This window comes from Alosa alosa, chromosome 10 (assembly GCF_017589495.1).
Source record: "Alosa alosa isolate M-15738 ecotype Scorff River chromosome 10, AALO_Geno_1.1, whole genome shotgun sequence".
In the NCBI taxonomy this organism is placed as follows: Eukaryota; Metazoa; Chordata; class Actinopteri; order Clupeiformes; family Clupeidae; genus Alosa; species Alosa alosa.
The window spans coordinates 10,895,589-10,916,648 of record NC_063198.1 but is presented as its reverse complement, the minus strand read 5'-3'; the positions used below and the strand labels follow the sequence as shown (position 1 = coordinate 10,916,648).

Sequence of the window (21,060 nt, the reverse complement as noted above, 5' to 3'; positions counted from 1 at the left end):
ATTCAAACGGAGTCAACAACGGTCGATCCACTGGCTACAGCGAGGGCGAAAAGTAAGGGTGGGGTCCTAATTAGACTAATCCCTTCAGGTTTTTGACAAAATATCTTTCCGAAAAGGGGAAAGCTACATGGTCTGATACATCTGCATAGAACGTGCTTAAAGAGGATTTTTAAAAGCAGCATTTCCAGAATGCGGTTTGACAAGAGTCAGAAAGAGTGCACTATAATCCAATCAATCAAAAGCTGGCTAAAGTAGGCTATTACTGGCAGCTCCATCTTAATTATTGGGCTATAAATACACTTTCAAAGATTTGCCTACAAATAGCAACAGAATGCAAATAACTGGTCATAGGTCATACATTCTTATGCTCTGTGCTCCCTAGATATCCACTAAAGTTAGCACCAGGAGTGTGCTCTCATCCTACCACCTTGCACATCAAGACACGCACAAGTTAAAATAGTGAGAACTGCAAAGAAAGGCAAAAGGGCTCATCACTGTCAGGAATGGTGTTTTATTAATCAAAACCCCAAGGTATGCATAGCATAAGTAAAATATTTTCAAAGTTGTTTTTTGCCTGGGTCATATGTCCTACCCATTCTATAGCTTTACCACAGTAAAAAAAAAAAAGTGAAACAGTAACAATCACTTTATCAAGGTCATTTGTCCACATTGACACTCCCTGTCTTATAAAGCTTTTGAATTCCTTTGGGGTTTTTTTTTAATCAAGTAACTATTTCTAGTCTCTAGATTTCCATCACCAAACTGACATCTGAAGGAGACCATACTGATCAGAGAGGCATCTAGAGAGCCAGAGCGCCTTGCATTGCCTCGTTTTATTCCCTTCCAGGCCTACGAGGCACAGAACGCTCATCGTCTGCATCTGCCAGCCAGCCCGCTCTCATTATCAGGCTTGCAGCTTTGTTAAGGGTTCAATGGCAGGACAGGAGGTATTAAAAACAGTCACACAAAGGCAAAGAAAACGAACCACTCCACTTACCTACCTTTATTGAAAAGTTCCAGCTGTCCCACTTAACACATAGCCAGTCTAAACGCTGCATTTATCTTCGTATTAAGTGCCAGCCAACGCAATTCTTCGGGAGAGCTCCACAACTCTTCCTTTTCAGCACTGAACAGAACTGAGTACAGAGGGACAAGGGATTTTCTGGAAGATTCTAAAACCTTGACCTGATTGTCATAAATTCATCGTCGCTTTCCAAGCTAAGGCTCAGCAAGAAAAATAAGCACGCACAACTTATACGCTTGGTTAAGAGGATATACTGTATGTCGAATCAACTCTCAGTCTGTAGGTTCATGTCAAGTTTAACCTCCAGGGCCTTAACTGTGTGCAAAAGAAAAGAGGAGGAAAAAAAAACAAACAAGTTTACTGAAGAGGATAACATGCTGAGCATCGCTGCATACCAATTAAAATGGCATGTCGATAAATTAAAAAAAGGACTTTCATTAAAAGATAATGAACACAACAAAACTGCCCAGCAGTCTGGGAACAGACTGATAAAGAGCACCAACAGCAGACACTGGGTCCAAAATACTTGGAAAGATGTCCACCATGCACAAGAAAAGCCTAAGTAAGTGGATAATTAACAGCACAGGGCATTAAAAACGGACAGAAAGATGTTAACGTGACCCGACAAGTACAGTGGCACGCTGTGCCACACACTCTCGCTCACTCCTGCCAAGTGGGAACTCTCCCTTAATAACAGCAGCCTAACTAAGTCTTCTTCACTATATCCGCAAAGAGGTTGGAGACAGGACAGTGACGACACATTTTAAACCAATCAGAGGAGACCCTACTGTCAACAGAGGAGAAGATAGAGAGAGATACAAAGAGAGGGAGAGATTCCCGAAAATAGCAGATGCTGAGTGAGAAATGGGGCTGCCGGCATCCCTTCTGGCACTGTCAGTTACCTTGGGGCACAGAAAAACAGAGGCAACACATGAAAAGCACTTTATTTTCGTCCACCCTCTACACCTACAGGGTACCAGGAGGTAAGCGTAGCTGAGACCACAACCAGTAAAATTATCCTCCATCATGAAGACATCTGCCATTTGCCTCCCCTGGTGACTACTCCATTATCAATTTTCCTTCCCTGGTGGCATCACTGTTCGAAATTTCACATGTGAAATTCATGAGACGGCCACCTGTGTATCCACATCTTTTTCCTGTTTCGACAAAGCCATAACGTTGGTTCATATCAGTAGCAATAAACACCACTGACATCTGTTCAAGGTTAGTTAGAGGGAAAAAAATGCCAATATATGTAACTATCGGAAACATTACTCAACCCTTGGAGATGGGGTAGTAAGGGGTTGTCCCTGAGGAGGTTTGGCCCATAATTCTTCAACGCCCAGGCGTAGCTTGTGTTTGTAGGTTACTGGTTCTTGGGAAGGGAATGCTGGGCCAGGGAGGGCCTGCAGAGGGAGACGGACTGAGCGCGTGCAGTGGAGGCAGGCCCCAGAAGAGAGGAGGAAGCAATGTGTGGCAGACAGCAGCTCTCCCTTGAGACACTCATTCTACAGCAATTATCTTCATCAGTACTCAGGAGACAGGCTTGCTAGGCCTGTTAAATACTAGCTATGAATATACACAAAAACAATCGCTCTCTCTCACACACACACTTTTACCACCCATCCAGCAGTCTAACTAAAAAAATTACAGTCAGCTGAAAGGGAGACAAGAGAGAGAGAGAGAAAGAAAGAGAGAGAGAGAGAGAGAGAGAGAGAGAGAGAGAACAACGATAGAAGCTGAGGGAGAAAAGCCAGCCTGTCAAGGAAAGAAATGCTTGCAGATATTCTGGAAATGAGAGAGAGAGAGAAAGCGAGAGACAGACAATGTTCTTTTGCAGTGAAATCATAAAACATAAAAAGCAATAATTCAGCCCCTGCTTGGATGGAAATTAGAAATGGAGGAGTTGGTCTCGGCAGGTATGCATGAGTGAGCACAAGTCAGGCCTCTCTCTCTCTCTACCGCCCTGCCAGTTTCACACAGGACACAACAGGGAAACCTTCGACATTTATTACCGCACCACCTCCACAGGCCAACCCTGTGAACAGACATCACAGTGCTCATTTCTGGGCAAACTGACCGGGAAAGAAATGATTAATTCAGAATTGTGGTAGGACATCCTGTGTAGAGGAATATGAAATGCCCCCATCTTGAGCGCACCATCTTGAGTATCCGCCTTGCTCTTGCATATGCAAAATAGTGCATAAATACAATCTTGAATTTCAAAAAAGATAAATTTGGTAAGTGGTCAGAGCTTTGGAGGCCACGGATAGCTTGAAACCAAAATGTTTTGTACAACATCAATCTGCTCCTGGCAGCTGTGAAGCGAAAAACATGACATTTAGCTGTGGATGGAAAAACACAGCAAAAAGAACATCAAGACAGTACATGTATTTATCTTTCATGAATGTATTTTTTGACTAAACATAACGCTACTGCTGCACCCAATGTCAATGATGAGCAGCATTGTCAACTCCGTCACACTACATAAACTTCTCCTCATATTGTCCATTATCATTTGATGACACTTAAGAGTCAATTATCTGACTGAACTCACACAACAAAGGAAAACCAGTTAGCAAAGCCAAATGGTCTCGGAGCTACATGGAACTGAAGATGATTACAAGGATGATGGGGGGGGGTGGAGTAAGACATCAACCATAACAATTACCACCAGCATAGAAACATTTATCAGTGTTTGCCTGTGGGCCCTAATGCCGAGTGCTTCTCTGCATGTGACGATCGTGCTAAGTTCACATGCACGCTGGTGGTACTGAAGCTGTATCATACAGCACCATACTGACTGTTCTAAAGAGCTTTGACAATTATTTGATTGGTTTTCAAGTATTACATATATTGCTATTGTAATATTTTGGTTTTCTCCAATTTCAGTTTATATTGTAAAATGAATATGTAGAATGTGGATAAAACAAGACACGTGAGGACAACATCTTGGGCTTTTGGAAAAACAGATATGATTCACCATTTTCAACAACTAATCAACAACAATATAATTGACAGATTCATCAACAATGAAAATAAATAAATTGGGGAAAAGGCAAAATGACTTCAGCATATTGTAATCCCGATAACCATGATAAATCCATGATAACTTTGACTAGTAATTCATAAATGCGTCGCAGGCCTTCTTCAATAACGCTCACAGTGGGATGTGACTTTGTGCTCGCCAAAACAAGGGCAGATGAGAGTTGAGGCAGCACTTGCATCACATTCAGCAATGAGGGAGCAGATGGCAGAGGTGCTCCTCCCACGGCCAACACAAAGTTCCCTCACAAAAAAGTTACAGCGCCACTCTCTCATTGTGCCAAAGTCGGCAGCACTCTCACTGATTTGGACAAGTCAGTCTACACCAGACTAGGCATCTTTAATAACTTGAGATGTAGATGAAGTCTGTAGATGTGAAGCTGGAGTATCATCTGTAAGTGTAAGTAAGTGTGAGGCTGCAGGTTGATTGTTAAGCTTAAAAGAGGAGCTCTCGGTCGTAGGGTTGTGCCGATGGACGATGGTTGACAGACATCACGATGGGGAGCAACCATTGTGATGCCACGCTCCCACATGCCAGGCACTAATTCCTGCTTTTTTTACATGTCTCGCAATATCAACATACACTGAACGTAAATTATTAACATACATTTTTTTACATGTCTTGCAATATCAACATACTGTACATTCAACGTAAATTATGTAGCCTAATGTTTTAGCAGAAAATAGTCCTAATGAATTATTATTGTTACGACTAGGAAATTCAAGCTCTAAGGAGCATCTCGCTGCAGCCTGTGGGAAGGCGGGGCTTGACATCAAGCCCAGCCCGAATCCAAGTCAGCCATGTTTTTTTTTTTTATTATGTCACGCAGTTTAAAATTGCTGGTGGCGAGAGGGAGGCAGAGAGAGCCAGGACTCGCAACGAGAGCGAGCTGCAACATTCTATAAACCAGCAACTTACTGCAAAACACGTTGTATTGTGTATTCAACACGTAAACTGTGGATTCAAACCAGTGCAACAACTAGCACACAACTGTGTTTACCACCCGCACGCCCCCACCAACGATATCATCATCAATCACAATGTTTTACTGTACCCATCGTCAGATGCCAATTAAGGGGACATCGCCCAACTCTACTTGGTCGTAGTGAGTGCACCGTCAAGCCCCTTTCTCTTTCAGCAAGTGGACGACAATGTCATAAGCTCCTTGCCCCATGCTGACGGAGAGGCGTCTTCTAATTCCCAAGGATTTATTGGGGTAATAAGTGCTCCATTTGAAGAGAAGGTCAAAGCCTGGCTACCCTCGCTGAGCCAACCAATAAACAGCCTCGACAAGGCTGCTTGACTGAGCCGGAGTGCGGCTAACGAAGTGTGTGTCATTGCCAATGCTGTTATTAATCTAATCTGTCACTCACAAAGTAGATCTGAAAAAAGCAAAGCAGAGGGACTACTGCTGTTAAATGACTCCCTTAACTTGTTAAAAAGGCAGAGGGGTTATATTATGGTTAGCTACATATAGGGATGTAACGGTATGAAAATTTAACCTCACGGTTATAGTGACCAAAATTATCACGATTTTCGGTATCATCACGGTATTTTTAAAAGTGTGTTCAATATGTTCAGAAAGCACTGAGCCTACACAAGCTGAAATAGTTTCAAAAAGTGTCCCGTTCAGTTTTTCATGTTTAATTGGCTATGTGCTTATAGCTTAACTTACCTTAACATTACTTGGAGGTTGCTATTACTGTTATTTGGATCCAATGAGTGAGACCAGGGTTGGAATTTCACCATTCTGGGGGCAAGGCCACTTGGCCTTCAGTTGGGCATATTTGGTGGAGGGCACAAAGGCCACATGTTAGGGCACCAAGGCCAAAGTTAACTATACAGTAGTAGGCTATAAAAATGATCAAAGTTGTATAGCCTATTCACCGCATCACTGTATGAAACATTACAAAAACATGAAACATGACATATTACATAGAACTGCAAATCATCTGACCATCTAATATTTACCGATATCTAGGCAATATTTGTAACATTTATTTTGTATTTGGCCCGTTATGAAATCATGTGGAACAATTTAAACACATTGTAAAACTTAAAGCCCTAATTTGGAGACATCCATGCATGTCGAAATTTACTGCAAATTCAAAACTGGATTACTCTGGAACTGCTAACTGTACAGGGGACTGCTTTACACCTTTGTGTTCGGTAAGGTCTGCTGTGTATTCTGATATATGGTTTGTCATGTGTTAAACGAAAGGTTCGTGAAGTATTGCACCGAGAGGAATGGGTAGAGAGATGGACGCAAAACCTTCATTTATGATTAAATTGAATTATATTATTTACTTTTCTCGCAAACCGTTCATCACAGCAATTTGCGGCTAACATCGTTTAAAAGCTGAGAAAAAGCTCTTTCATGTGATACTTGTGATGTCTGTGTGATGAGTATATAGGCTACTTCGCGAGTAGTTCAACTGAGAAGAATGGGTGAATTTAGACGCACTTTCTTGCTTGCGCTGTCACTTTCTCCACTGCGTAAAAGACTAAATTAATTTGCGCTGTGAATATTTTGACAGGCCATAGGCTAAATAAAACTCGCTATTAGTAGGACGCAAAGCAGAATATTGAAAAAAGGGCACCAAGGCCACAGTGGCCTGTAAACTTCTGATTTTCAAATGGACATCACGCCAGCATTAAGGAAACAGCGAGCCCGTGGCCTTTGAAATTCCTATCCTGAGTGAGACCAAATTAAGTCTTCGAAATAAAATTTTAGGCTACTGTGTTCTTCTGCTAACGTGAGTGTAATGGATTTAATGTGGACGCAAACATAAAAAGACACAGAGTGGCTAAATGATACAGTGCAAGTTTTGCGGTGAAAATGTTCCGCCTTTTAAAATCAGTAGTAGCCTAATCCAAATAGCAGTTAAAACCATCAATTAGACAACAGAATCAGTAGGGTACCAATTTTGCTTAATTGTACCAGGCCTACTGTATGTCAAAAGCAGGCTCGGGGAAGTATGAAACACACAGTTTCAACACCGTGGTAATCAACCGTGATAATTATGATATTTCAAAAGAAAACGGTAATTGTTATCGTCAACATTTTTATCACGGTTTATCATTATACCGGTAATCGTTACATCCCTAGCTACAGAGAGGCTTTTTTACACTCTTGCCATTCAAAAGGTGAAACAAATCGTGTACATAAATTAGGTATTTTACATTGATGTTCTCCAAACTTTGTCAATGTTAATATGTCAATCTTCAAATTAACAAGAGGGCTATATTGTCATGCTGTACAGCAATCCAGATCGATTAAAATGCTCTTTCCACTGTTTCCATAGGTCAGAATCCAATACACCAACATTACTGATGACAAAGTATCTACTGTATGCAAAAAATGTCAAGGGAGGGATCAACAATTTCTCCTTGCCAGAGCCAAAGCGGCATTAGCCATACCCTCAGTGCGTCTCAAAGGACATTTAGGATGTTTATAAACATAAGAAAGTATGGATATAAACATTACAATCCTCCTTCAAGGATTGGCAAGTAAGTAAAACCTATAAACAGCATGGAAATTGCCCATCAGCTCCCTAATGTATAGCACTTCATGCTAATATGAGGAGGCTATAATCATTAGCCTGTCTCAGAGGTTGAATGAAAGCATCTCCATTAGAACTACAGCAAGAGGAAAACTCAATATACCAATAAAGCATCGACTCCAGAGTCCTTGTGAGGTGGAGGATAAAAAAGCAGATGCCTCTCCATCACAGGGGAAAACTTTTTTCTCCATATTCATGAGGGGTTATTTACAAATCTGTATTGACCACAGAAGTCTTTCTTTGGGAATAGGAAGTGGGGCTTACTGACGTTCAATGGGGAGCTTTTCCAACAAAGAGGTTTAAAGTCATGAAACCTCTCAAGGACTTCCCACAGATTTTGGAGAAGGCACTTGGGCGGTCTCCAGTACTATAGAGTCACAAGACGGTTCACGGAGTGTGCAACACAAACTCACTCTTCTGCTGTGGTATTCCTTAAAATTCTATTATGGTTTCATTTATTCTTGGACGCTTCAGATTATTGGTTATTAAGGGTCTCTGGAACAGCATTACCCTCATTTGTGGTCAACTCAGTCAAGTCCCACCACAAACCCATTTTTAATTTCAAGTCATTTCTGTCAGAGCGTTGTTTATTTATGTAACTTTTATTTACTACCTTACCTTTTTTTATCATTCCAAGTTCTGTCATTTTATCATTTGAAATGTAATCAAATAACTATTCTCAAAATGAACAAGCACCAGAAAAGTCCCTGACGAAAGGGATAAGATTGGAAAGTAATTACTAAAACAGCATACAAGTTAATATTCTACAAACTGTTGGCTCATTTCATGACTTCCACTAACCATAGCCTGCACACACACAAACATACATCTTAAAAATACAATAACATGATGGAACTTTAACTTTTCACTCTGCACAGCTGTGGTCCACCTACTGGTTTTTGGTCAAGTTATGGATTAGAATGGCTCTTTAAAAAAATAGATCTGTCTAGTGCCCTGGATCACTCCTGTACAGTAGCAGTTTACTGAATCCCTGGGGATAAAATCCTCATTACTGGCATCTCAGCTAAGCCCTAAACCTTTGAAATGTCTCTCCTTAATTAGCACCTCTGAATGGCCTCTAAGTTCATTAAAAAGAATGATCCTTACGGGACTTATTTCCTCGAAATTTGAAAGAAATTAATCAATTTTCATTTCGGTGATTGTACACAATTGATTTGCTCAGTTCACATTTGTGTTTAACCTGAAAGGCGCAGGGGCAATTTCACAACTTTGTTTTACTGTAATTACTGTTCTTTTTTTGTTAATCTATGCAACTAATTGACAGATTTATGGGCTGTCAACAAAGTGGCACAAATAAATGTCACAAAGCTTGTCTCATTCAGGTAGAGACAGAGACAAGAAACTTTTAAATCTAAGGCAGAACTACAATCCTTCAACATCAACAAAGAGTACAAAGTTTAAATTTTGCACATGCAACCCAACTAGAAACCCAGTATGTCGTCACTAAGGAGGGGGGGGGGGATCATACTGTCCCTTTCAATTAGCTCTTTCCAGTCCTAACTCCAAAGTTCAAGGGAAGAGTAGTGTGGAAGAGAGACATGCCATATTGCAGGATTTCGATCACAGCAATCTACATTCTGAGAAGTGGAAGAGAGGCCTAATCTCACAGAGGCACACTTGGTGTCTCTAAGCAAAGCAGTTCTTCTCGGATAATAATTTTACCAATTAGCATAGCTAATGAGGAGCATCATTAGCAGACTATTTGTGGGATTCAAACGCAGTAGGCGAGTGAGGTGGCCCAGAAGGCCCCAGAAATAAACCAAACACTGCTGAAGGTAGGTAGCTCAGGGGAAAAGGAGAAAATATACTTTAGACATTATGTAACATATGGCCATGTAGAGGCAAATGGTCTGAAGAGAAAGTGTGAAAACTATATATTTCAGGCGAGTGTGGCTAAAACTAAACATGTTAGTATAGTATACTATGCGTATGCTAACATAGGAACTGGAGGCGTCAGAGCACGTGCCGTTTCTATGTAGCACCCAATGGAAGACGGGCCTAATCGTGTTTTCCTTCCCATGTTCCTTTTCTCAGTGTTTAATTGTTCTCAGACGTCCTTGACAGTGTCTTCGAAATACAGGAAGGAATCAGGCTCATCACCCTGAAACACGGTGTAGAACACCCAAGTCCCTGTAGGGTTGCACCAAGCTGGAGCCTGCCAAAATATTCTGAATGATCGCGAGCCTTCTAAATTATTGAAAAATCCTAAACAGCTCTTATGAGCAACAGAAATGGCTATTAACCTTGGTGAAATGATATTCAAATCCAGTTACAGCAAACTTGGTCTACTGTATCCCTTGCGGGGAGGAAATGTAAATGTGTTCGTGCAGTAGACAGATGGGGAAGCCGACCGCCGTTTGAAGTTCCTCGCGCCAGGAGTCACCCCCCTCTCCTCCCCCACTCACGCCCCCCACTACCACCACCACCACCACCATCACCACCCAAGCCCCCTCTAAAATATTCAAGATTCATTCAGCCGACTCCACTGTTTCAACACACCACCAACTGCTGCAGCAATATGAGGTGAAGGCTGCTTTGACACTTTCAAACTTTGCAAGTGATTTCCAAATGCAGCGCAGTGCAGCACTCCTATTAGCAGAGAGCAGGAGGGGGTAAAAAAAAGGGCATAACCTGAGGATTATCTGACGCGCCAGACTTGCAGTCCAGAGGATTTGATTTATCAGCTCCCCTTCCTCCAAACCATCTTTCCTCAAAAAAAAAAAAAAAAATTGTTGTGATCTCTTTTGCATTGTTATTGACAAACCTTCTCAAATTGAATTCCTTGTGGAATGGGCTGCCATAGACGAAGAGGCCAGATCATGGTGATAGCTACCTGTCAGTCAAGTGTGGAGTAAACTCCTGGCCAGGGGGACTGGATGTTCTTAGATCATTACCCTTATCCTGTCAGCAAGAGGCCAGCAGATGAGGGGAGAAAAACACGGATGGGACCTAGAGTGGACTTGCAAAGACTAATTGTACATGTGGCAGACCGATCTTGCTGGACATTGTTTTTGGGCAAATGTCCAAGTCTCTCTAAAGATATACTGATACTCAACATCAGCTTGTTAGCTACTGCAGTATGCTAAAACTGCTCATTTTATAACAGGAGCTGAATTGAACCTATTTCCCCAATTTAATCTAAAAAAAAAAAGCATTTTCAAAACACACTCTGATCTAAAGTATAGTACAACATGTTCCAAGAAAGGTAGCCTCCGAATTTAAGCAAGTGTTGGCACTTGGCAAATACTTTTCAATAAAGACATGCACTGTTAATATGACTTGGCACTGTGTACTTTTTCATTATCTAAAGCCTTCTTCCAGACAGATGAGGCTGGTCCCCTGTTACCAGCTATGTCTCATTATACCAACAAGATGAAAACATATGCTGACTAAGAAGTGCAGAATGCCAAACTAGACTGGATCTTCCTGCCGTGAAAGTCTGTGTATTTGGCTGCAGAGCAGTAAGGGATAGAGAAGAGGCGGTCTTTAGATAAAGAAGATAACTATACCTAAAAAGCAAGATTGTATTTATCTGTATACCAGGCAGCCTCTGAGTGTTTAATTTCAACTTGACCTGTCTATACAACCTGCTAAGTTACAAAGAAAACAAAACACACTATACACACCATCACTCAGTCAACCAAGAGCATCAACCTCCTCTCCTTTACAGTATACACACAGGAACCAGAATGGCAAAAACTTAAACCCTTTATGAAATACTGAAACTAGCAGCCTCATTTATAAATGATCCGATTGGTCAGCACCAGGGCAAAAGCTGTGGGAAAAGGAGCGTGGACTGCAGTCTGAGCAGTAGGTTGGAAATGATGTGTGTGGATCTGCTGGAACTGCAGTGCTGCACTGAGTTCTGCATCAGAGAGCAGTGAATGCATCATGGGTGGATGGACATCAAGCAAAGGCTATTCCTCTTTTTTTTCTCCTTCTGTCCTTTCCCTGCCGGCCGCTGCCAGAGAAAAACACGTCCTCCTCCATAACACAGAAAACCCAGTTTGAACTCAGCCATTGAGAAGAGCGAGACGGTTCACTGGCATCCTTCCCTTGTGAGGTGGTTTACAGTAAACAGCTCGCGGTGATCTTCTCTGCCAGAATTACAACTTAAACCCAGACTGATGATGCATACATAAACAAGGGTTTGACAAGGGTGACCTTACTCTTACCCATAAATGCATCCTTGAAATGACATCTCAGGCTTCAATACAGTGCAAGGCATTCCTGCTACTGAAGAAGCATACATGTAGGCTACTTATTTGGTGGACTGTTATCCAATCACCCATACAATGTGCATAGGTCTAGCCTACTACAAGTAGGCAAAAAATGGTCAATTAGGTTGGATAAAGATAGTTAGGTTGGATCAAAGTCAAACAAAATAAAATCTTGCTTTTCTGCAATTTGTGATAAAAAAGGTCATCATAATTAAATAAAGAGAATTTAATGATGAATAACTAGTCTAATATCAATGGCAAGACATTGACTCTTTGAGTTGCCTATGCCTAACCCTCCTAGCCTGTCAGTTTACTTGCAAGCCTCATCAGGCTGTGACATTGATGTTCATACAGCATTAATGATCCAGTCAATTTAATTGACTTACATCAGTATCAGTCAAAACACTTTGTAGAGTTACTGGTTACAGAAACCGTTACTGAGTATTTTCATTACATTCAGTTCCTCATTTTTCATTTTTGTTTTTGCACTATTTCACAATTCATTAAGTGTTGCAAACAGATTACACTGCAGTGTGCAAATGTGATATTAGATATTGGCAATACAGTACAAAGGATGTTTAAGAATTAGCTATGTCATTTGAAATATTATAAATACACATAAATCAATCATGGGATGGAAGAAAATCTCACTGTACAGTACACAAAGCCTGATCATTTACCAAAAAATGTGCCAATGGAAAGCTTATGGTAGCCTATCGAACAATGCGGCTAGCCTAAATTGCTTTTAGCATATCAATTTGATATAAGTGGAAAAAAAGTGAACTAACTTACATCGCAGTTCTAAAATATAACACAGCGATTATTCATTTCACTTGCTCTAAGGAAACTTTTCTAAAATATGAAGAAACTAGAAAAGCACTCAGAGAGTACAAAGCTCCACTAAGGCCCACAGTTCAGTCTTGTCGAAACATCACTCAGTTTTTTTTTTTTTTTTTTTTTTTTTTTTTTTTTAAAAACAGACCCTTAGCCTACATCATGCAAACAGGCGGATCATTAATTGGGATCATAGGGCAACAATCTGTTGGCTGTATGATGCCCATATCAAATCAATCCGCATGAAAAATGCCATCTGTTGAATGCTTAAAATAATCTTCACCAATGCAATCACAATTTATAAAAGACTCTTACATTAACAGTGTAGAGCTGCTAACACTAACACACTTGTTCTGATTAACAAAACATACTGATAATGTCACAGCTTTTATCAGGAGTAGGCTACACTTCAAAGACTGATAACACAGCTACCCTTTGCACTGTTGCTAAAGTAGCTAACATAGCTCAGAACAAAGGTTGTTCAGTCCAAAGATCTATTCGAAGTCAGCAAGCTAATGTGTCTGATTATAGGAACATTGGGCATGCAAACATGGGCTTCGTTGGTTATTAATAGGCTCCAAACTCAGTGGATGACAATGTTGCATGAAACATTTTTTTATAAATCTATCAATACCACGGGTTGCTTCAAAAAAGAGATGCTATTCTTCATAAAGTTATATGCTGTCTTATATGCTGTCAGATGGTGGTGTATTTCCCTGTAGGCTCAACTCAAGGGCTTAGAAAACTGTGGTTCAATGAGAGCGTGAATCAACAAAGTAACCTGAGTGCATTCAGGTGGTAGCCTATTGCACTTTTTGTCTGGGAGCAAAACATGTTGCTGCGTTGATGGGAGCAAACACCACATTGCGATTTACATTAGCCTATATAAAAGTCCACACCACCCACACTCTGATTCATTCTGCCAGCTAACGGTCATGACTAACCAAGGACAGGAAAGTTTTATGCTTTCGCTTCAGTGTTCCTGTCAGAGGTATGATTCTCTCAAGGTCATTTTCTCTGTCCTCGTTGTCAGAGGTCCCTCACTTGATGTTTCATTAACGTTACTTAGCACTGCTGAGCTGGCTGACACGCTTAACCTCAAAATAGGTTGCACATGAAAGTTAAATTAGCAAACGTTGCCTAAGTTAGCAAGCTAACTAAAATATGTCGCTAGCTAACGAACAGCTTTGCAAGCCGAGGTCCACGGATTGCAAAAAAATGCATCAGCGTTTTTTTTTGTTTTTTTTTCTAGAAGTAAGTGCCGTGGATAAGTGTCAGTAAATTAAATCTTTTGGTGGGTTGAACTTTCACGACCAACACGAGTACAGCTGGTAGCACAGCTTGCAACGGCATTTATTCAAGTGACACTCACTGAAGACAAGTCAGACTTCCATGTAGGAAGCGTAGTTACAATGTGAACAGAACATAATTAAGCGTTACCTTGTTTTTATTAAGAAACAAGCAACTGGCACTTGCCCCACGCAGACCTCTTGCAACAGCCTGACAAGCCATGGATGCCGCCATGATGATCCGGAAGTGTGGACAGGAAACACGCACGTGAGTACCATCGTGGAACTACGTTGAAAGCTGATTGGGAGGCTCACAGAAAGAGGCGTAACACAAGTCGTCCAGTCAGTACAGCCATTAGACATTCCCTGGTACAGCCTATGGGTACAGCCTGGAAAAAAGTGACTGATCATACTTTTCAAAATCTCATTAATACAGACACGCCGATCTTGAACACAACTTAATGACCACAAACCAAGTACGCTACCAAGGTTTGTGTGTGCGTGCATGCGTGTCTGCATGTGTGTGTGTGTGTGTGTGTGACAATGTTGTCTTCATAGGGGAGGAATCTAAACAAATAAGCAGACTTCATTGCAACAGTGGAATTGATCAATTATTCATGACATGACATGTTATGACATCCTATTTCATTATTTTCGTCATGGGATGGTGAACAAATAATAATTAATAGCCTAGCCTATACTGCTGACAAAAAGTGTGGGGGCATTGTGTGAAACAACACTTGTGAAACCACTGACAATATCATTAAATTACAGCATGCAGACTTAACACATTTCAAGAAATTAAACAAAGTCTGATAGAGCTAGTGACAAACAAAGTTCCTTGAAGCGGTAGCCCATAGTTTTTAATGCTCATATGTGTTTGAAGTTTAGATAATGGTTGGGCATGTACCCTTGCCCCCTGGTAGGGAAGAGAGGGTATTGTAATCGGGTCTGTCTGACTGTGTGTCCTATCTCACATAACTGAAAGTAGTCTACTTGTCTGATGTAGGCTAAACATGTGCATAACCTACAAGGTGGGTCACCATATCTCCTACATCATCCTCCATATGATCTGGCTCACAATGCAGATGTTGGAACTAGGGCTTCACGATTTGAAAATACTGTAGATATTGTGACAGATATTGTGAATGCGATTTGCTGTGCCCCACACGCACACCCACCAACCAGAAGTGGCATAGTCAAGGAGGATGAAATTAATATAAAAGTCAGAAATGTAACAAAATTAACTATGCATAATTATTTTGTAGCTTTTGCATTTTGGTAATTGTGTTGTTTCATATTGCGATTACGATTGCGATAATTGTGCAGCCCTAGTTGGGACATGTTTAAAGGAGAAATCCGGCGATTTTTCACATAGATCTTCGTTTCTCGAGATCACGTACCGGTACGAAAAAAAAGAAAACAATCATGCCACGGAGTGTAGAGTATCTAGCCTAGAAATCTAGACGCACCCTAGATTTGCTGCCAGGGCTAGTCTAGCAACTCTCCGTTGGCTTGTGAGCTCGAAAAATTTAACTTAACGGAACTCCCCCTATTACTGTCGGTCCCGTATTTCCGCCGTCTTGCGTGTATGTGTCACTTAATATCCATTTCTATACAAACCAAGACGGCGGACTCCTAAAGAAACGTAACCACCCACACCATAGGTGTATCTAAATTAGCTATGTACCAAAAATGACATTTTACCGTGACTCGAAGATCTGTAAACAGTGTTGTAAGGCATGCGTGTACACAAAATCGGATATTTCAGGCAGTAAATGCTCCCGTTAAGAACCAAACCAGATTTTTCTCAAATCTACACACCTATGGCTACTGAAAAATGTAAGGTTCATTTGGCAAATGTTATTTTGAAGTGTTAAAAAACATCGTTGTTTTAGAATTTCTGAACAAAAGTGGTGATAATTGGGGGTGTTACGATGTCAGGCCAATCAAATCGTGTATAGAGTCGTTATAGGTGGGCTTAACATAATGATTGATGGCAGAGTTGCAACGGTTTGGCTTGAATTCCCTGCTACTTGAAAACAAAGAAGATGGATGTTGTTGGCGAACAGTGTGACACGAGGGTACACTTGGTACACAGGGTACACTTGCCATACACCTCAGTCCAGCAGATGGTGGTGGTAATGCACTCCGTTTGCAAACTGCTAAAAAAAAACTCACTGAAGAACAGGCCAGTGAACCCTTCTTTTTCTGTGAACTTATTTTGGCCAGTTTGCAAACGGAGTGCACTACCACCACCATCTGCTGGACTGAGATGTAATGGCAAGTGTACCCTTTAGCCTCGTTCTGGCCACCGGGTGAACAAGGCAAATAGCTGCCTGGCTACTTTAGCTATTGGCTGCAGCAACTTGAGCTAGGTAAAACTGATTATTTTCGTTTTTTCCGTACCGACAGTACTTGGTGACCTCGAGAAACAGAGATCTATGCTCCTAAATGTTATGAAAAATCGCCAGATTTCTCCTTTAAGGGGACTTAAAATCAACTAGAAATATAAGGATGTAAAATATTTTGTATAGGTAGCCTATAACTGACAATGCAGAGATGGTTACTACTGTAGGAGACATGGTTGTTGCATAGTTGCCGTGTGTGTCATATTTGAGACATGCATTTCTGAGACCCATTGCATCACCATGAGATATAAACTTTGCATAAAACCCTGTTGTATACAATCTATTACTTGTCCTCTGCCCCCTGTTGGAAACCTTTTGCACTAAAACAATTCTGACATGTAGTTTGTTAGAATTCAATATGGCGGAATCTCATTAGTTCCTTGCTGATTATGTCAAGGTCAAGGATATTAGTAATTTCATAATTTTATGGTGAGATTTACCTTTACATATTTATCAATATTTTAAGATAAAAAATTACTTTGTTCAAAAAACGTAAAATTTCAGAACATTTTAAAATGTAGTTTGGTGTAAAATCGAGTAGAAAATGTTTGTATCACAATTGATACAGCAGGTATTTAGTGGTAAATCTTTCAATGGGCATACTTATTTTTTCTGGATGTTATATTCCACTGCTTGGTTGAATTTCTCATTGTCCTACGTAATTTAGAACGACCATTAACCGTATGTTATTTGCACACCTATGAAGTAGATCCATTTTTTTGGCCATATCACACTTGTATATTAATTCGCGGAACTCGTTGTGAAGTTTAAATGAACCATCACGTTGCATCCAAGCTGTAAAATGCAGACTTTCAGAACATAGTAACATTGTAGCATATGACGGAGGTGGCTTTTAGCTAGATGGATGACAGCAGGCTAGGTAAAATAGCGATGTTTCAAAGCTAAAGTTCATCAGAATCTTGGGATACGCCCGCTGGACAATGGGAGAGATAGAACTAACGACTGGCCTTTTGCCGTAGCAACCATCCATTTAGAACTAGTAACGGCAGTTTGTCCTGCAAGTTGAGAAATTCGTTGATATGTGTCGGAAGAAAGTAGTTCTACAAACAAGACAGTTTTAGCGATTAAAACATTTAAATTGTAACAGGAAATGAACACAACACAAGTGGCAACAGTGGAATAAGCGGGATAATGGACGACACGGTGGTCTGTTCACAGAAGTTAATGCGGTCGAGGTTGTAAAACGGCCCCGACGCGAAGATAGAAATTGGACTTTTGAACATCACTCCCCAAGGTCAGGTGAAACACTGGGATCGGAAGACATATACGTTATGGTTCCCAGACCAGCCATTGTGGAGACCTACAACAAATTTATGGGTGGTGTTGAGTTTTTGGATATGCTCTCTGCCCTGTATATTTGGTGGCATAGTGTCACAATGGCTCAATGCCTGGATCCTGTACCGAAGAGACTTGCGGGCACAAGACCTGAGAAGGTTTCAGGCCTCTGTTGGCTCTTGCCTGATAAGAGCAGGAAGAGGCAAAGTCAGGCTCGGTAGGCCACTGTCCTCTCCATCACATTCCCCTTCACCACACTCCTCACCATCACAAACACATACCGAACCAAGGACGAGGCCACTATGCAGTGTTCCTCCAGATGTTAGGAGAGATGGGATTGACCACTTCCCATCCTGGGCACGACAAAGGTGCAAGCACTGCAAAGAAACTCCTCACTTCTTCTATGTGTTTGGTGTAAAATGCAATGTCCACCTCTGCCTAAAAAAGAACAGGATCTGTTTCCTTGCTTACCATTTGGCAAAGTAAAGGAAAGAAAAGACGTTTCAACGTTCAAAGATGCAGATGTTATACAAAGAAAGAGTTTTTGAAGTTAAAAATGAAAGAAAAGGATGGAAAAAGCCAGCTGTTTAAAGAAAGAAAGATTTGAATGTTATGGTTATCCAAAGATCTTAGAGATTGCAAAGTTCTTGTTATTGCCCAAATTGTGTGTAATGCCCAAAGTATCAAATATGATACAAACAAAAATTGTGTGTAATGCCCAAAGTATCAAATATGATACAAACAAAAAAACACACTTGCAAATTATTTTTGTTATTTATTTTTTTATATTTTGTTAAAGGGCTTAATAGAGACTTCAGATTTGAAAAAATAGATTTTTCTGTCCATTATTTCTTGGTTTAGGCATTAAAGGGCTAATGAAAGTTGATAGTTTAAAGAGATATTCCACCATTTGGGAAATTTCACTCATTTTCCACCCCCCCTTGAGTTAAACAATTGATTTTTACCTTTCTCCAGTTCATCCAGCCGTTCTCTGAGAGCCTGTCCACACTTTTTAGGTTAAACGCAGAGGTTTTGCTTCATCTTGGCCTTGGACGAATCCTGTAAACGCACTGCCCGAAACCACACTTTTTTGAAACCTGGTCCCAGAGTGGAAAAATCTGAAAGCCTGTTTGAATTCGTTTAGACAGCGTAACCGCACATCCTGCTTGCGTATCGATGATGTCATCGCCACACCTCAGCTGCCCTGGACTTGCACTTATAGTATTGCCTAACAATACTAGTTTTCATACATGACATTACCTACGATTACACTCCGTAAGATAAATATCACAACTGGTGCTGCGCAGCGCCGATAGCTTATGACTTGGTGGACTGAACACTATTTTTCCCGGTGTTTTTTTATGCATTCTAGCTACTGTCAGTGAAGCGAGAGAACTTAAGTTATTAGGTGCGGTGTAAGTTTAGGCTACATTAATTTGTGCGTAGTGCCAGTGTCATTCAGTTATTTTTCATGTCTTACAACATATATACATGCATTCACAGTCGAGTGAAATCAGATTTAAGCATACAAAGACGCTTAACTCACGTTAAGCCGATGGTAGCACACTGAATGCGAATGCGCGATTTGATGCAGGCAAAAGTATTGACTGTTACTAACGAAGGTTTTATAGCAATATTATAAATGTGGTGACAGAATAGCCTAGAACTTGGGTAAGCCTTGCGTTTAGTAGCCTAATTGCGGTGATAGCCAATGTGAATCACAGACTATCCTACAACCAAAGAAAGTAAAGGTGATTAGTAGGCCTACCTGCGTTAGCCAAATAAAGGACGGGACTGCACAAACCGTAAAATAAAGTTTATTAGTTGTTGACTACAGTTGACAGTTCACCATCAGTCCACACAAATAATTCTGGTTTCCTTGCACTAGCCATTTCGTCGTAGCCTATTCTGTCTGTTTGTAAAGCGCAAGTTTTGGTCAATTTCTGTAAAGAAACAGTGCCATCTATAGGCCTGGGGTATGAAGTAACGTGTTGAGGTGGATCCGTTTGGACGCAAATATTCTTGATACGGTTCCAGGGAAGACGGAGGAAAAAAAGATCGGTTTGGTACGTGTGGACGTGTGGACAGCCTAGCATAGATCATTGAATCGGATTAAAGCATTAGCATCTCACCTGCTAGCATCATGCTTAGAAGTGACTAAGATTTCCGGTAATTTTCCTATTTAAAACTTGTGTCCTCGCAAGTTAGAAAGTGTAATAAGATTAACGGAAGATGGAATGTGCCGATTTTCTAGGCTGATTTGACGTTGCGAACGTTGCGAATGTACCATGATATCATGCAGCATCTGAAAATAGTCCCCTTAGGCTAACTTCCAGCAACAAGATTGAGATGCAGCAGACAAATTGGTTAGTGAAACTGGATTATTACGCCTGAATGAGAGTATAGTTCCAGTTTAGAATATCGCCACATTTCCTTTTCCGTTTACACTTTCTAACTTGCGAGGCGATCTGATGGGGGCAATAATGTTACATTTGTTTTCTACTTTAGCTTGTAGGCTATTTGATGTAAACAAGCATGAATGCAAGTCATCAGTAGTGTTCTACCTTTGAAGAAAATGGGAGTATGATGGGAGGCTGCTTTTGTCCCTGTTTGCTACAGCTATAATGTTATAATTTGCATATTCCAGCCAATCCCTTAACTGGACTAAAAGGCATATTACAGCCCTTGAATTTGATAACTAGCAACTGAGAAACTTCAGGTTAAGTAATGCGAAACTGCTAGCGTTTAGGTGCATGTAGTCTGGGTTTTATGCTGCATTCACAACGTCATATGGTTCTCACCTGTAATGTTTTTCGATGTTACAGTGTATTTTGTCGACAAACATTTAGGCTATGTGGATAAAAGTCATTCTCACCAATGCTCCTAAATATTATTTTTTTCACTCGCAGGCTATAATTTTTAGAAAGTGAAATGGCCGCACTGTAGAGCCCTGTGTAAATAAGTGTCTGGAGTTTTGCATCATCTTTTCGGCTCTTCTGACTGGCCTTCAAAGAGTGCTCCGATCAAACCATTTTGAGTGAATATCGGCCGATAATGATCGGCGGCCGGTCGATCGGACCATCCCTATTTAAAAGTAGATAGTTTAAAAAATGAATGTAAATAGTTTAAACATTCTGTCCATCAACATCTATTAAACTATCTGCCTATCAACATTCATTAAACAATCTGCTGCCTATCAACATTCATTAAACAATAGAACATTATGTTCAATATGTGGTTTAATGTTCTGCATTTCTCATTAGTGGGTCACTCTGATCCTAAAAGTGTGATTCTATGTAATGACTATATGATATGTACTTTCCCTGTGTATATCTGTGTGTGAGAACTGGGTCTCT

At 40.7% G+C, this 21,060-nt stretch overlaps 1 protein-coding gene across 1 annotated transcript in view; it reads right to left on the bottom strand.

Annotated features, from left to right (window-relative positions):
• Nucleotides 1–14,257, bottom strand: part of suclg2 (succinate-CoA ligase GDP-forming subunit beta) — an 82,947-nt gene extending 68,690 nt beyond the window's left edge. The window contains exon 1 of the mRNA XM_048255104.1: nucleotides 14,149–14,257. Within this exon, the coding sequence (XP_048111061.1) occupies nucleotides 14,149–14,232 (84 nt within the window). The 5' untranslated portion in view covers nucleotides 14,233–14,257. The remainder of the gene's footprint in view (nucleotides 1–14,148) is intronic.
• Between the last annotated feature and the right edge of the window lie 6,803 nt (nucleotides 14,258–21,060).